The 17,817-nt window shown below is 39.2% G+C and overlaps 2 protein-coding genes across 18 annotated transcripts in view; one reads left to right on the forward strand and one right to left on the reverse strand.

The window, feature by feature from the left end:
* Positions 1–17,817, forward strand: part of CHID1 (chitinase domain containing 1) — a 262,547-nt gene that overhangs the window by 221,273 nt on the left and 23,457 nt on the right. Inside the window, exon 11 of the mRNA XM_085548316.1 lies at positions 159–17,817. This exon is cut by the window's right edge and continues 23,457 nt beyond it. Coding sequence (XP_085404442.1) covers positions 159–165 — 7 coding nt within the window. The 3' untranslated portion in view covers positions 166–17,817. The remainder of the gene's footprint in view (positions 1–158) is intronic.
* The window catches only part of TSPAN4 (tetraspanin 4), a 380,904-nt gene that overhangs the window by 114,583 nt on the left and 248,504 nt on the right, over positions 1–17,817 (reverse strand). The gene's annotated exons all lie outside the window — the stretch shown is intronic.

Consider the following 17,817-nt stretch of genomic DNA (forward strand, 5'->3'; position numbering starts at 1 on the left):
TTAGAAAGCTCTTTAGATGTCCCATGAAGTTAATCTGTATCTAGTAGGATCAGTGCAATTATCAGGATTAACATATTCACTGCAAGATGCAGTCTATGCTTGATTTCTGCCTTCCCCTTCTTCCCCCCCTTTTTAATTTTTAATATTTTTTTTTTCAGAGTTTAATGCCATTTCATTTCATCAGCATCAAAAGAACTTCAAGTTTTAAAAGAATTAAAGCTTTCCCACCTGTCTATAGGATGGGAATATGGACAAACTGCAAGCCAACATACTTCGGTTTTGACTGAGTTTTGAAAGGAAAGATGGGTGTAACATAGTAGGCAGCTGTTAAAGAAGAGAGTTGATGCAGAGAACCAATGCAAATACTGAGAACACGTTTAAATTAAAACAAGCTGAAATGGGATGTAGGTAGAATTCTATGGATATTATGAAGAAATCACAGGATTCAGTGTTACCTTAAAGTTGACTGAAAAAGAAGAAATAAAATTAAAAACAGAAGGGTTTGTTTTGTTGTTTCTTTCCTGTGTTGAAAAACTGTACTGATATTGCAAAGTGTGGTCTCTCTTCTTTGGATAAATATGCAAACACTGAAGGATCTTTAGCACTAACCCTTAGTGGACTTTCCTCTTTTGCACATTGCATTCTGTCAGTGTGGTACTCACTGGGACCAAATATGTCAAAGTCTTTAGCAAAAGGAGAAAAAAAAATGCTGTACTTCTATAAAATCTGTAAACAATGTTTGTTATGAACAAAAATATCCCCATTACTGGGACCTTCATGTTCGTACCTGAGAACAGAATTCAGTACCATTCATCCCTAGATCCCTACAGTTGGGTCAATGCACTGTACTCCTTATAGAGGACATCAGAAACAACTTCAGTTTCTCTCAGACTCAAGTACCCATTTCTATCTGACTGCTTTTCACCCTAATCTCTGAAATGGGAAAAAATTATGACAACATAACACCCTTATATTTGTTTCCAGACTCTCTGCGACCTTTCTAGATAGGATTCAGCTCTGTTTCCTTCCCTACACTGTTATTTTCTGAGATTTTGCTTCTTTACGCATCTTTCCTTCAACACAAGAGAGGTGAGACCCTAGACCTACCTCACTTGTTCTTCATTTTAGACCTTAACAATTACCTGTTCCACTTTACTTGAAGTATCTTCCACTCACTTTACCTGTGCTGCTTTATCCCTTTCTCCCTTCCTAAACCAGTGCCGAACTTCCCCTAATCTCCATTCATTCTTTTTCTCAGAGCTCCAATGTTGTTATACTGTATAGGGAATGACAACAAAACTGGCATTTTGACCAATATCTTTCTAAAGTTCCAGGCACCTCCTTCACCCCTAGGCTTGCTCCACAGGGATATATGGAAAACTTGTCAGGTCAGGAGGAGCTGAGGCATACAAAAAAGCAAGTGCCTTGAAGAAAAGGGTTGCTTGATGGTCCCTGACAGGCTTTGAGATGGGCAATCAGAAGGAGGAACGGGGACAAGACATGGAAGCCCAGAGGCTAAATCAGGTCTACAAAGCTGCTTCACTATAATGGAAAAATCCTTCTTGAATTTTTTAGTTCTGCTTCCCATTGATACTGTGCCACATACAATCCGTAAAAACGGAATGGATTTTTACTGCTGCTATTTAAATATATGTTTTACTTTTCTCCAAAGGAGTCTCTTTTTGCTAAATTAAATTTCAAAGGCAAAAATAATTACTCACTGATGTTTGTTCCCCCGTTTTCATTAAAAAACAAACTTAAGAACAAGAAATTTTTCATCAGATAATCAATATCCATTGAGTTCTGAACTTCAGCTTTAAGCCAAAGGCTAGTAATAATAATACTTGGATTAGCCACACGCAACAACACATCCCTATTCTTCCTGGATCCTAGGGCCAAGGCATTTGCATGACTCTCTAATGCACTGAATTGCTGATCCAGATCAACAGAGCTTTCAAATGCAGTGTCTTGTTGATAACCTCTATAAAACACAACCATAGCTCAGAAATGCTGATCCACACTAATGCACTCACTTCCCAGTACTTCAGTATACAGTCCAATAAAAATATTAATGCACTAGAAGTGCTGATGCAGCCCCATTAAAGCACGACTTCCTCACCATAGAAGCATCCTGATTTTCTTCCCTATGAGCTATGCTTTCAGCAAGTGTCAGACTGGAGCTTCCCTAAATGGAGACAACATTAAACAGTTCTGGCCTTGTCAGTCACACAAGGTTACAGTGATTCCAAACTAATGGTATACTTCTTGCCAAGGAGGCAGGGTGAGGGCAAACATGAAAAAGCATCCTGGCAGATGAAAGAAAGAAGAAACGACATACAGTGAGGTTACTATGCTCTAGGGCAGAAACGATTTTCTTCCACTTTATTTGGTTGCATATATCAGGTTGGAGGCCCTACAAGGATAGAGGAATGCACTTCCCTAGGTGTGTCAAGAAAGAATGCAGTACTCTGGGGAAGACTGTGCACTGCCTCTTTACTGCAGTGGAGTAACATCCATCAGCTCACTCGTTCCTCTACTCCATCACAAGTGGTGGGTAGATTTGAAAGAAGAAGTTTCTTGTCCTGTTGTCTAAAGCACTCTTTTAACCTCTATGATGAATCCTGTGCCAGGCACACAATGCTACAGTATTACATGGCTCATAAAAAAGGCCTTTATGGAGCTTCACAGATGTTAGACATTGCCTGTTAGGAAAAGCACTGTAGAAGAACATCTTATGTCCTGTTGCAATGACATTACACGGGGAAAAAATGGCTGAAGTTGAATCTGACCAGTTTTTCTGAAGACTAAAACCCTCCTTTTAAAGCATGAATGATTTAAAATGGGCAAGTCCTCTGTTTCCACTTCCAAGTACACTGTATCACTTGGAAATACAACATCAAAGCAAATGCAACAGTCAATGTACTTTTTTCTGTTTAACAGTATACTTTGTGGCCTTTGGAGGCATACATTTGCAAATAAAATTATTTTATCACTAAACATGAGTATTAATCCAAACAAACAAAATTGCTCCAGAATGTCACTAAGGTGAGTAAATTGGATGTACTGAGGTAGCCTCCTCTGAAAACTTCACATATTCTTAACCAAGATCTATACTAAAGAAAAGGCAAAGGATATCTGAAAGAAGACCAAGAAGCTAAAGAAGATCTTTGTGATTTAAAATACATCAGTAGAAATTGGGTTGTGAAGTTTTCCACACACACACAAAAAAAAAAAGTAAAAATGAGTGTGAAATACTACTTATGGGCAGAGTCCAAAACACAGACTTGGCATGATGTAACCTAAGGTCAAAATAAATAAAGTACATCAAATCAGTCTGGTTTCTTCAGATGAGGCTGATGCATTGACCCTGTCTTCCACATATCTACTTGATCCTCCTCTCCATCAATTTTAAATTAATTCACTTTTAAACTTGAGAGTAAGAGAAACTGCAAGGTGATAAAAGGTCCTGTAAACTTTGTAAATATCAACAGCTGCAAAGAGGAGAGAAAGTCATACCTGTGGCTGCAGTGAGGAGGATGGAGAAAGAGCCATTTCTCTCAGCCTTTGGCAGTGACTAATCAGTACTTGTGTGATGTGCATGCTGGGTAGCCCAACAGCACACATTTGACTCCAAATTTTATCAGAGATGAGCAAAGTGTCTTGACCTGCAGGCAGACACTGCATGGAGATTTACTCAGCACACACAAAACTACTGCAAACGCTGATCTGCTAGATTGCTGACAGACAGAAATCACATCAATGCAGATGGTATAAAACATTAAACCACTGGTTGTATGAATAAATGGTGGGAGCCCTGAAAATGCTAAGCTTTTAGATCCATTTCCATGAGTGCTGGCTGGGTAGGTGAGATGCTGGCAGTGGGGTGGGGGCTGCTGTGAGCAGAGGTCAGGGCTGACCCCTGAGGGATCAAAAGGAGCAGGAAGAGCACCAAGGTCAGTGGAGGAGGAGCAGGTCTCCTCAGTGTTGTTTTAGCACTCATCTTTTCACTTCTCACAACGCAAATTATTTTAATTGGCAATAAATTAAAGCTAATTTTCCCTGCATTGAGCCTGCATTGCCTGAACAGTAACTAACAAATGATCTCCTTGCCCTTATTGCCAACTAGAAGCTCTCTTGCTCCGTTTCTCCCTATAATGCATGCCACAGGGCAGAGGTAGAGAAAAAGAAAGCTTGACAAGAGAGTAATAAAAGCACAGAGTAATCCTCAAGTTAAAATAATGCTGCTAAGATGAATTTTGAGTCTGAATTAATCTGATAATGGTTATTAATGAGTCTCCTGTTGTTAGATTGAATAGGCCTGAAGTCCAGCAGGTGGCATATGCTAAAAACACCACTACATTCCTTGAGCTCCAAGAACTGACTAATTATCTACCGACACCTTTTTCTTATTTTAAGAAGCCTTCATTCAGATTAATTTTAAACGAGCACAAAAACATACTGTTTCTCGCATCAGTTTGACCAGCAGATAGATAGAAACAGGTAGAATGAACTCTAAGATATCTATATGTATTCACTCCTGTTTACCGTACCCTTTTCCTGATTCTCTAAAACACCAACAGTTTACTTTTAAATAAATTCAGAAACATCACCACAAAATTTACAGGCCATCAAAATCACGAAGTACAGTGCGTTTTGAGCATGGCAAAGGCAAGCACAGACTGGATCTGGCCTTCCACTCAAGGGTGCCACTTAACCTGATCGGACTGGATTCAGAAAAATCACAAAGACATTTTTCCTTTTTAGAAACCTCTGGAAGAAGTCAAAGTTCCTTTGACTTCAGATATGTTGAAAATTACATCACTACACCAGTGAAATAAGAACACAGGATTAAACATCGTCTAGAAACTACCAACATGTTCCAGTCCCCAGATCGGGATTCTTCTTCATAGCATAACTTAATAGCCTACTTCCAACTCATCAATCTACTGCACAATTCAAATCATTGAGCTTCTTGTTAACAGCACTACACACAGTTGTACATCACTGTACATTTCTGTACCAACACAGAACAGAATGGAGGCCTTACATATAGGAAAACCTCAGGAAGGCAGAACCGGAAAAACATGTAGTGAAGTAAACAAAGGCCACTACAGCTGCCTCAGTCTTGTCCTTCCATAAATGCAATAATGTCTATGAAATACAATTGATTTTACTTGAAACTTCAGGGTAATAAATTTCAAAATGCACTTATGGAACAAATTAAGTATTATTATAACTTTGTACAGTCTCTCTCCTAAGCAGGTTATCACTGAACTGGTCAAGCTGAGGACAGATCTGTAACTAGAACAGCCAAATATATTTTACCCTGCTAATTTAGTGCAGTTCCTTGTCAACCAAATTTATTGACATTACCACTTGTTTCATTGAACTAATAGAGACTGGCAGGTGACATCTATATTGTTATTTTATTTTTTCATACATTTCACAGAATGCAAGTAATCGAAGATGAGCAGAAGAAAACCTACTTTGATGTTACACAAGTAAAAATAAGACACAGGGAGATACACAAGACTCTGCTGGAAAGACAGGAGAGAATATGGACTTGTATTCCTAGAACATACTCATCACTAAAACTTTCTTCTTTTTGAATACTCCCACAAGTACAACTCCTCATTTACAGTCCAGTAGTTCCTTTTAAATGAACACCTTGGAGTATTTAAAAAAAAAAAAAAAGTAAATTCAGTAGCTCCCCAAGGAGAATCAGTACTGAAATGACTTCAAAAAACCTTAAAAAATTCGAAGTTAACAACAGGCATTTTCACTCTGTAAGACAAAAGAATTTTGAGACTCTAAGGAAATGGTGAAGCTGAAGAATTCAGGCAGAAAAGACACAGAAATGACCACGTACAAAATAAATGCAGTGCAGCACTGCAAGAAGGAAGAACAAACACAGGTAAGAGTGACAGGAACATTAAATTACTTCCAAATAATTAAGGCTGCCCTTTCTCTGACTCAGAGGTTTATTATCTAAGGACATCTGTTGATTTCACTGTGAATAATGTACTCTGGTCAGGAAGTTACTTTTTAAACCCAGACCAACTGTTTATGCCCTCTGCAAGACCTGTCTGCCAGGCAAACAATAAATGGCTCGGGGAACAGAGAAAGGCCAAAATTATGGTTTTCTGTAAAAGGGCAATGTGATATTTAGCCTTACATACTTAGAAAGGCATACAACAGCATGAATAACAACTTTAACTAAGCAGAATTTCCCTTATTAAACTGTTTACCCCGTTGAGTTGATTGTTGGCAGGGAATGTCAGCAGCAGCAAGCTCCAAGGACCTGATGCTGAGAGTTTTTTTAAAAGGCAAGCATGCATAGGATAAGTCTATTTCTAGCACCAAAACAGAAATCATTCAAATCCCAGAGACTCTGACATAACAGAAGCACGCCTCTGGCTGCACTGTTCCAATCTCACTAGTTCAGACGTTTCCCAGAAGAAAGTCACAGAAAAACACACCCTTTTGCTCCTCTTTAAAATTGAAAGAAAAAACTATTTTATTTTAGAAGACCTACAGTGAGGAACTGCAATGTGGCAGAGAAATTGCTTTCCGAGAATAACTTGTAAGCCTTTAAAATAAACTACAGCTACGTTCTCCTTAGCAAAGATGTTTAAATAGGGTGCTCAGGGTGAGCAGCCTGCAGCCAGAGACCTATACCAGCCCAGCCAGGGTTTTCTGTACAAATGCAGATTCCCCACCTGGCTTCAGCATCAAAAACACAAACAGAGTTTCCTGTTTCTTCCCAAACTCTGACAGGATGAAGGAAAACAAAACCAACAACACGGAAGGTATGAGCGATGGTACAAGAAGATTGGTGCTGAAAAGCAGAGCAGCATTCAAATTTATGAAGATGAGGTAGAAGAAACATTTTTACCCATGGAACAAAGAAACCAAAAAAAAAACAACAAAAACCCCACTCCCTCTCCCACAAACAAAACAAAGCAACACCTCCATCTCTAAAGCATGGAAACAAATCTAAAATAGGAGCCTCAACAATTCACAAATACCTTTCCCATGAACATGTATCTATGTATCTGTGTATCTATCACGTGAAAATGCATGTCTTATTTCTGTTTGCATTAACACCTCATGCTACTGTTGCTTTAGTTTTCCACCAGCAAGAGTGGCAGAAGCCTGATGGGGGAACATAAAACATCTTTTTTCTGATACATGACATGTGATGGGATTGCCATTATTACTGGAATATTAGCATATTTCTAATGTAATTATTAAATTCTTGCCATTAGGCATTTCAGAAAAACTAAATTAGTGCTACATTGGTTACTTGAATTGTAGTATTTCCTTATTTTAGAAGCACTTCAGTTTTACTAAGATTCTTTTGGGGATTTTTTTTGGCATACAAATGCACACAGACTGTAGGTATTTACATACTGTTTTATGACGGCAATGAAAGCCTCCTGTTTGCCTTTATTCTGAGACTGGGAATACATACACAAAAAACCTGCATCATTCAATTCTGAATGGCAGAAAATGAACCAGATAAACAATGGAAGCATAACCCAGTGGTCAGACTAACCCATGGGACTCAGGAGGACTATTCTTGCTAAAGTATTCACAGAATGAGAAAAACAGCTCTCTTTTCGACTTATCTCCAGCTCATCTGCTGGTGTCTGGCACCCAATTCCTCAAGCATGCTGGCCACAGGTACTCAGTCATTTAAGGTTTTTACACCCAGAACAAACATGAAACAAACCTAGCTGCTGGAAGCTTTCAGAGCAGGAGGTGTGAAACAATGTTATGTTCTGAAATTGCCTTTTATGCATTGTTTTTTTTTTTTAAAGAATGATAGGATCAATTCACTGATGTCTAGAGACACTTGAAAGTGAAAATCCCCTCTATATACTTCCAATACTGCAGCAGCTCCTAGCAGCATTAAGTATCTTCCTAGTTCCACCTGTGTATATGAACACTTGAAAGTACACTGTCAATTCAGCACTTAATTGTACCTACATAAATATTTTGCAATGCAGGTGTTGCTTATTTTAAAGCAGAAAAGTCGGATTAAATGCTACTCTTGTATTCTGTATTCAAACAAGCATGGCTTACAAAAGATCTTCAAAACAGAATGTATAACATTCAAAGGAATCTAAGTTATTTAAGTGATTTGCTTATAAATACGTTTTTGAAAAAACATACCTAGTGAAATTACGCTATGCTCTTGTGGTCTCTGCACTGGTATATAAACACATCTAGCTTGGCTTTCATATGGACTTACCATCCAGAAGCTTACACTAAAGACTTTGGTTTTACAGCACTTCATTTCCTGTGGAAAGGCACTTGTAGTGCTTGTTGTTGACAGCAACATTTCTGGAAAGTAGCAGTACCTACTGGTGAAGAACAGCAGAAACGTCTCTTTTTTGGTTCTCATTGTTTAACATTGTCAAACAAGGTTAACCATGACAAGCAAATCACTTTTGATTTGATCCAGAAACCTTGCAGTCACACAACTGGAACCACACAGAAAGACCAGAGCTCAAGGGTAGGAGGAAGGCAGTAATGGCAATGCAGTCAGACAGCTGAATGAAAACACAAGGCAAAACTGGATTCTTCTATAAACAGTCCTTTACCCTGAAATGTGGATACCTTTAAGTATGGGAAAAGCCTATTGTTTTTTCTTGCCCTAACTATGAATCAAGTTTAAAGAGATCTAGACAAGATATGAGGAAGAAATTCTTTACCATGAGGATGGTGAGACACTGGAACATGTTACTCAGAGAGGTTGTGGGTACCCCCTTCCCCCCCTTCCTGGAGGTGTTCAAGACCAGGTTAGATGGGGCTCAGAGCAACTCAGTCTACTGGGAGGTGTCCTTGTCCATGGCAGGAAGGTTGGAACACAATCATCTCCAAGGTCCTTTCAAACCACAACTATGATTCTGTGAGCCATAAATAGCTGTCATCAGAAAGGACAAGGGTCCTCACTGCACTATCAGATACCCTAAATGTTGCCCTGTATACATAGCAATTTCAGTAATAGCAAAACTACATTCTAGATGTCAAATCAGCTTTATTTGGTCAGTTTCATGCCAGGACAACAAACTTGTTCAGCCAAGAAGGATACTTGAAATTACTAATGAGGGAATCTAGAGCTATAAAACTAGTCTAAACCCAACTCATGGGTCCTATCCTTTTCCCTCCCTCCCTTCAAACAACAAATTTATTAAGGCTCAGCCCAGCAGTCTAGGTCAATTACTGGGAAAAGGCCAGGACACAATATATCAATTGAATGACTTTCTACCTCATTAAAGGTGAAAATAAAAGGGATTTGAGAAACAGCAGCCTCTTGTGTGTTTGCTGATGGGATTTGAGATTTGCTATTGATTTTCCAAGTGGAGGCACTTAGTTCTTCTTACTTTACTGAAAGGACATTTTGTCATTAAAATGAATGACAAAAAGAAACAAACAAACAAAAAAAAACAAGAAAAAAAAAGATCCACCCCTACAAACCTTAACCAACCGAGGATGGTTTCAAAGGATACACAGTTGCTTGGTATTAAACCTTTTTTGAGGACTGTTGATATGCTGCTTTCCTTAGCAGTTTTTCTTTTAATAGAATGGAAAAATCTGGCACAGCCTAAGGCCTGTATGACTTCCATGCTGGAAGATACTCTACCATTCCAAAAACAACTATATCACTTCCAATAGGGTTCTCAAAATGACATCCTAGTACCTATTCTTGACCTGCTACTTGTATGGAAACCCCATTCACTGGATGAGTTAGAGTACAAATGCTGAAAAGAAGAAATGGGTTCTGTGTGAGTGTGTGTGAATGTCAGAAACAACCAGAGGTATTCCTGGAGCAAATACAAGCAAGAAACTCAGAATTTCTGGCAGAAAATGCAGATAGATCCTGAAACTCTGTTTCCCCAGCCTGATGCACAGTTTCCTGAACTTACTCTCTAGCTGAGATATAAAACTGCTCTACAAAAGTTCTCTCCAACAAACAGAGCGTTTTTGTCTTCATGATCTCCATTACAATGAAATCAAACTGTTTTCTTTTTGAGCAGCCTCCTTCAATTCAGGACCTGTGCAGCCATAAAACAAAGAGAGCAGCAGAAGTACACAGCATGATGCGTACAATCCTGCATGGTGTCAGCCCACCCACCAGCTACGAGTCCAAACTGCTCACGAGAAGTCCTTGAAAAACTCTACAGTGTAAAACCTCATTCTATTGGAACATCCTGGAGTACTTTTCATTTGTATTCATTTTTAGTTTCTCATTAATTAAAATAATACTTTCACAGTGTTTCTTTTCAATTAACTGCAGAATGAATTTGCTGGCACTAAACAGCATGCTCAAATGCAAGCTTAGTAACAGATAAAACAGCTCTCTTCCGGGTACTACTTTGTTGCAGACCTAATTAATGAAGATAAATTCAAACAACATCTCAACTTCGTTTTTTTAAATAGCTAAGACAATTATCATCTTAAAAGAAATCATAATATGAAAGATAACCACACAGCAGAAATACACGCAGCTCAATGGGACCTGTCAGCTATCTCAGGCAGAAACAGGAAGCTCACTGGGAGTCTCTGGCACTCTCACAAACCCCACAAACATTTTTCTGGCTTGGCTTCATTTGTCACTACAGAGATAATTGTAAAAAGAGGTCAAATGATTGTTGTGGTATTTCCAAACCAGAACAAAAGCTCGTATGTATCATTACTCTAGAAAATTGATTGTACCTTATTCTGCAAAGTAAGTTGCTTAAGTTGTATCTCTTTTTCTGTAGGTTTAGTTAGGGATACAGAATACAAACAGGCTTTCAGCAGTAAAGTAAAAAAAAAAAAAAAAAAAAAAAGAAAAGAAAAAAAATACAGTCTTTATAATTGATGTGAGGCACTAACAGTGGGCTGGATGCTTGGTTGCTTTTTAAAAGGTCATGCATAGGAGAGATGCACACGTAACCTGTTACTCTACAGAGGCTATGCCAATTCTGAAATGGAGGTTTCAGCATGCGTAGCTCACACAATGCAGAATTATCTGAATCCTCAGGAATAAAATCCCCAACCAAAAAGTCATTCGTTGTGGAAGCACCTTTCAAAAGCAAGATGTAAAAGGCTTGGCAAAATGCCTTTGTATTCAACTGAGATTTTCAAAGAGTCTGAAGGGAATTAAGAGTCTGAATGCCACTGATGATGTTCTTTAGGAACACACATGCTTTCTTGGGACTAGTGACAAAGCTGGATTTAAAACCATAATATAGGAGAAAACCACTTTTTCTTTCACATACAAGATGGCTAAGATACACTGATAACTGAACGGTGGAAATTTTTTCACCCTTACACTAAGCTCTGTATTTTGACCACAGAAAAGCTTTATTCTTTCCCAGACATGCATTACAGCAGACAACAGCAAATTTACTTTGAGTTACTATTCTAAATTGGTTTTTGGAGGCTCCTTGCCAGTGTCACCTAGAATACTGAAGGAAGCAAGTCACACTTGTCCTCCTTCAAGCAACATTTTAAAATTTTCAAATATAATTTGGAGTCACAGAACTCCTATACCCCTCTCCTTAACCTAAAGTCAGAAAATGCCTATACATAGCAACTCAGTCGATCAAAGCTTAAAAGCAGACCTACCACTTCATATATAGAGTTCATCTGTAATCAGAAAGGCAAAATGTAGATCTGCTAGCTAAAACAGTCAAACAAAATGGCTGACAAACCAGTTTGCTTCTGAAGAGCTAAGGCTTGAAGAGCTAAATGTGTAAGCAAAGAAGATGGAGCAAGGAAAACCTTTTTTCTCCTCATGTTAGATTTCAATAAAGGGAGATGCCTGTGACAGCAACCTTTTCTCCCGAGTCTCAGTCTGCAGCAGCCTTTCTTGCCCCTGAAGAGTGATGGAAGAGTGGACTCTCTCCAAAGCAGATGAGCTTTCTGCAGAATTGGCCAAGAACAGGTGCTGAGCAGGGCATGAGCTGTCTATCACTACTCTGAACACTAGTTAAGTCAACTATTGCAAGTAAATGTCTAGACATCATTTTCTTGTCCAATTTAATCTTCATGTCAGCCTATCCAATTCCTTTTATTCCCAGTGCTCCCATGTTGTTTGCTCACCTGCTGCCTCCCCCCTCATCTCTAGAAAGCACACTATTAAAATAGCAAGGTTGAAGCTCCATGACCATTCCCACTTCCTTGCTTCCAATTCTGTCCCATCACCTGCCCATCTGCATCTTCCATCTCAGCAGAAAACTAATGCTACCAATAGCACCTGGCACAACAAGATGAAACAACGGATGGGAAATTTAGTTGCTATCAAAACTTTAACAAACACTTGTAAAATGATGCAGAGACAAACTGAGGTCACTATTAATATCTGATCATTATCTTCCTTTGGTAGAAACATACTCTTATTTTACAAACCCATGTCTGCTCACCATTCACAGCTTGATGTGACACTATTGCTGCAGATCTCCAGCCCCTAAAACTATAAAAATAAGTAATTACAGTAATAATACAGGGGATTTAGAACAGCAGGAAGGGAATACAGTGAGACAGACATGCAGGAAGAGAACTAGGAACTTCTGCTGCAAAGACTCAGCCACCTGCTGACTGCACAACAGAGAAACCTCTTAAGAGGCAAATACAGTTAGTAAGCCAGTCAGTGCAAGTTCAGCTCAAAGAGAAAATTTCCTGCCTTGTACAGTGCTGCAAATACTGCTTTCATCATTATCCTAACCATTACCTACATACACAGGCAGGAATCCTTTAATTCACAATCATTTGTGAGAGGCAGTACATAAAATCTAATAGGAACATATGTTCAGTCCTTGCAATAGCCCAAGCAGTTCCCCCTTATGACAGCAGTGATAGGCACAGCCAACTAACAGTTATCCCACTGCTAAGGACGTCAGTCCCCATTGCTGTCACAAGACAAATCAAATCAATGCAGATGAGAGAAGAGCTGCTCAGCTTCAGTGCATGAGCAATAAGAGATAGAAATGGGAAGGATGGGATGCAGAAGACAAAAGGGGAAGAAGATGGAGAGAGATGGAACCCACTTTCACAGGGCTTGTATTGAGCTAATACTGTCCCTTAGCTGGCTTGAAGCTGTGCTTGAGATTTGCTCTTCTCACAAGACAGTTCTTCAGTGTGTCCAGAAATGCTTCTTGAACACCAGAGATGAGATGGATTTTATGGGACTTTGAGGGCAGGTTTAGAGGGCAGGAGGAAATGAGGTGCTAATGCTGATCACAGCAAAACCACTGGGGCCAGCCACAATGGGACAGTGGGAGCATGACTGAATGAAAATGAAGGTCTTAAAGGACATACCACACTACATCAATGCCAGACTGCCTGTGGTCTCTGAGATACTCAGAAATAGCACTGTGGCACCATTGCCCATGTAAGCATCTTTGTGGTTACAGCAGCCATCTGCACTCTCAAAATTAAAGAGCAAAACCCCTCATATTACTGAGTCAGTGGTGTGAGCACAGGCAGGAGATAGCAGTGCACTTTGTAACAGGCGCTCTCTTACCAAAGACATTCCTCATCTTAACGTAATATACCTGAATTGAAAGGAATAAAGCTTAAGAAAAATTTAGAACCTGTAGTTTACATAGCATTTCCCAAGCTTCAAGCTGAATGGGGCTGACCGACAAGGCAGAACCAGGATGTATGCACTCCTCTCCCGTGCCCCATCACCTGTATGTACACACAGGGTAAGGCTAGAATAGAGAGGCAAAGTAACACAATTACAATAATTCCAAGTAAAACTGCTGTTTTGTAAAAGCTTGGGTAGGGATTCCTTCTCTTTACTTCTCAAAAGGTAACTTTCCTTTCTGTTTATTCCAGTCTAACATCTTTATCACAATGAACAGAATAACAGGATGAAACCTGATTTGTGTCCTGTCTGCTAAGCAGCACTGAATCCAGCTCAACAGTCTGAGTCTCCCCAAGATACTGAAGTACTCTGAGCAATATCTTGACATAGTTGCAAGACCTCTGAATCTACACAGTTCTGCTTTGCCCTCCCAGTGAATGCAGATGACTTGCTACAAGATCAAATGCTCTTGCTCAAAGCTGACTTCCTTTACTCAGACAGCAAAGTGCAATTGGATGGTGTCCACAACTACTTTTTGGGCAACTATGCATCATAGCAAAGCAACAGAATTTTGTCTTCTTACAAGGCTTTTGTACTTGGTGGGATACAAGTAGATAAACACCCATGATTAACACTTTACACTGTGAGGAATACATTTTCTCAAGTATAGCTGGTGCTCATATGGCATATCCCACTACCTGACAGTCAAAAGGGGACACTAGATCTCCTGGGTATCTATGCTGAGCCCTAGGATGACAGCAGTGTCATAGCCAGCAGCAGGTGCTGCTGGGCTTCAGATGGATGCATTCCAGGAACATCTACGAGATTTGAGATGTGCCTAGACTATAGATTTAGGCATGTGTAAACTGCAAAGGAGGCCACGAAGCACAAAATACTGCTTTCATCTCTGCATTTCTAATATATGTTTCATCATTACAGCAAACTTCTATTCCCTTCTTGAGCTGCACTTCATTTAATAAAGTATAGAAAATTTGTCCAGGTAGATACACCAGCTTTCTGATTAATGACACTTGTACAACTGGTGGCACACTGAATCTTAACAAGGTCTGGAAAACAATTATTTTGTGAGTTCTATGGTGAAGAACTAGAGAAATAGGATTAGTTTTTCGAAACAACGCATTTTTATGCATTAAGATATTTTAGTGCAATTGAGAAGCCCAGCCTTTGTAGTCTGTGTGGGTTACACTTGTTTATTGTGTCTGAATAAATTTGGCACAAGAGTGCTCTCAGGCTCTGCTCTAAGGTTCATCTATACTTGGGCAGTACAATCTGTGTTTCTGTATTTCGAAATATTTAGGTTCATCAATAAAGCTAAAGGGCAGTGAATTAAAAATCAATACAAAGGCAGACTTCTTAAGGCAACAGAGAGGGAGTTCATAGAATACATAATTGCTGGAATTCATTAAAGACATGTGCAGGTAATGAATTGTAAGAAGGAGGCAGTGTTATCATTATGCAACCTCACAAAAAGTGGGCAATAAAAATCACACTTTGGAGTGTGAACTGACAGATACAAAGGTCACGAAGTAACTCCTCTGCCTTTTCAACCTTAAGTAAATTACTGAACCGCTGATTAGATAAATTACTGAACAGAGCTAAGGGTCACCTTGATACAGCTCCATAGGTGTTAAACCGGTGTGTTGGTACACCCCAGGAGGTAATGAGCTAATCCAATATGGCAACGTTTGCATTAACAAAGCACTGTTTCTGCTTACATTTCTGACATAAGGAAGCTTGAAAACATCTCTCACCCATCCCAAAACATAAAGAAGGAAAGTTTTCGTCTGCCTGGTGACAGCAGTGACCTTGGACAACCTTCAAAAGGAAATAACTATGCATGAAGTATAAGCGTTCTTCTGACATAATGCTGATAGAAAGAAATCTTTGCAATTCCTCAGATTTATGCTTTCAAAAGAGAGAAAAAGGAAGAAATCCTCTGCCAACACAGGCAGTGACAACCACATCTCATTTCAAATTAAAGCTTTCTTTTAATCTCAGCTGAAAACCAGCATCAGTACAACGCTCATAGACAACCTTAAACATGCAATACTGGACTGTGGCTAGTTAAGGGAAATCTCATCCCAATTACTTGTGGCACTTGTGTGGGTTTTTTTTCTGCTGTCCCATACATATGATGGTCATTGTCTTGTTCAAAGAGAGCACACAAAGACAGCATTGCCAAAAGAATTAGAACAATTTCAAAGAATCACAGAATCATGGAATCACAGAATTATCTAGGTTGGAAAAGACCTAGAAGATCATCTAGTCCAACCATTACCAATACTTCCAGGCTAAATCATATTTCTCAGCACCACATCCAAGCGTTTCTTGAACACTGCCATGGTCGGTGACTCCACCACCTCCCTGGGCAGTGCATTCCAATGCCTGACTACTCTTTCTGAAAAGTAATACTTCCTAATGTCCAGCCTGAATCTCCCCTGATGCAGCTTAAAACCATTCCCTCTAGTTCTAATTTCTAAGATTTCTATTTCTAAGAAATACCCCAATGTTTCAGCTGAAACATTTAAAGCACTGACTACACTAATACCTAAACGCAGCTGCTTAACAGGGCTAATATGAACAAATAGGAACAGAAACCTAACCAGATGGTAGCTGTTTTCTCCCTAACCAGTAATGACTGAGCACTAAATACCTTAAACTCCCGCTCCCGTGCAGGGATGGAGGCTTGAAATGACCCTTGCTTTCCTAGCACTCTGCTCAGCCAGGTTTTAGATTTCTTTTTTCTTTCTTTGACAGCAGTAAAACAAACCTTTAGTGGATTTTAGCGATCCATAAATCTCTGACAGCAGTAGGAAACAGGAGAACATTCAGAGCAGCTCTACAGCAAGGTCTGATTGGTATATTGTACAGCCATCAGCAGAGGGAAGACCCCAGTCACTGAATCAAATCTGTAGAAACGTAAATTGTAGGAAGACCAGAGCTGGCTAAGCAAACACACAATTCCACATAAACAGCATTAGCCACTGGAAAAATGACTATGCTGAAAAATGCTAAAAGGAATTACTATCACCACTTAAGAAAAACGTAACTAAAGTATCTCATTACAGAGTTCCTTGCTGCAGGGAAGTTTGTTGTTGTTTTGTTTGTTTGTTTTTTTAGTGTGAACTGTCCTAAAATGTTTCCTTGAAGTTGGATTAAAGAAATTATCAAACTGCATTTCCCTACCAGCATGTTGATTTATGTAAATCAAAGTATGGGGCCACATTTTCTAACACAAACTAGATGGCCCAAAAGATTACATTTCCTATAATGTGATGCAGATCTTCCTCTGAGAGATGCATATGATATATTATGGAAGCTGCATAATTCCAAATAATCCCTGGAGATACAGTTTAGAAAAGCAGGCCAACCCAGACGGGAAAATGGAAAACAAATCACATCTTAACAGCAATCCCCATCTTGAATATAGCTTAAGTACTAAACAGGCTACTAAACAGGCTCAGAATCAAATACTGAAGAGCCAATCAATAGAAATTTAGCACTTCCAACATGGAAAGCGTTAAGATATCTCATTCTGATTAAAGAAAAGTCAAATGGGGCTTTTTGGCATTCCTACTATGATAAAATGTCTCTTATTTTTAACAAATCCAACGTTCAAACACAGGCATTCCAACTGTGATGGTAACTTTAAGACTAATCCCGGTTTATTTTCTTCTTCAATTTCAAAGACAACCCTGAAGTCACACGTAAGCAAAGCCAGTTATCCTTTTTCTCAGTTTTGTTTTGTTTTCCATTAAAAAAAGTCTCAGTTTTCAGCAAGTGGTTGCCTACAAAGAAGTCTGGAAAGCCACTGTTCAGATGCTCATCAAGTGAGTATGGATACATAGGCAGGCACTGAGCATGGAAAGAGATCAACAGGTCACCTACAGAAAAGCAAGCCACATGAACAAGTTTTATCAACACTGATCCATATTAACAAGTACTGACACTCACATGGAAAGCAGTGAGCTTCTGCTGGCCTCCACTGTTCATGATGACCCTCCTAAACACCAGGTTAAGCACCTCTAGCATTACTTAGAAGTGATAAGCCTGATAACACACTGATTATATAAGCACAAAAATCATGACTTTCCTCTGGCAGAAAAAACCTCCAACAACTTTAAGTGGTGTGGTATTCAACCCAAAGTTTTTAAAGCTTTCTATCCTTGAGAAGTTGTGACTCGCTTTGAACTGTTATCCAGTGTGGTTTG

Source organism: Coturnix japonica, chromosome 5 (assembly GCF_054131305.1).
Source record: "Coturnix japonica strain WE chromosome 5, WE-NBRP24, whole genome shotgun sequence".
In the NCBI taxonomy this organism is placed as follows: Eukaryota; Metazoa; Chordata; class Aves; order Galliformes; family Phasianidae; genus Coturnix; species Coturnix japonica.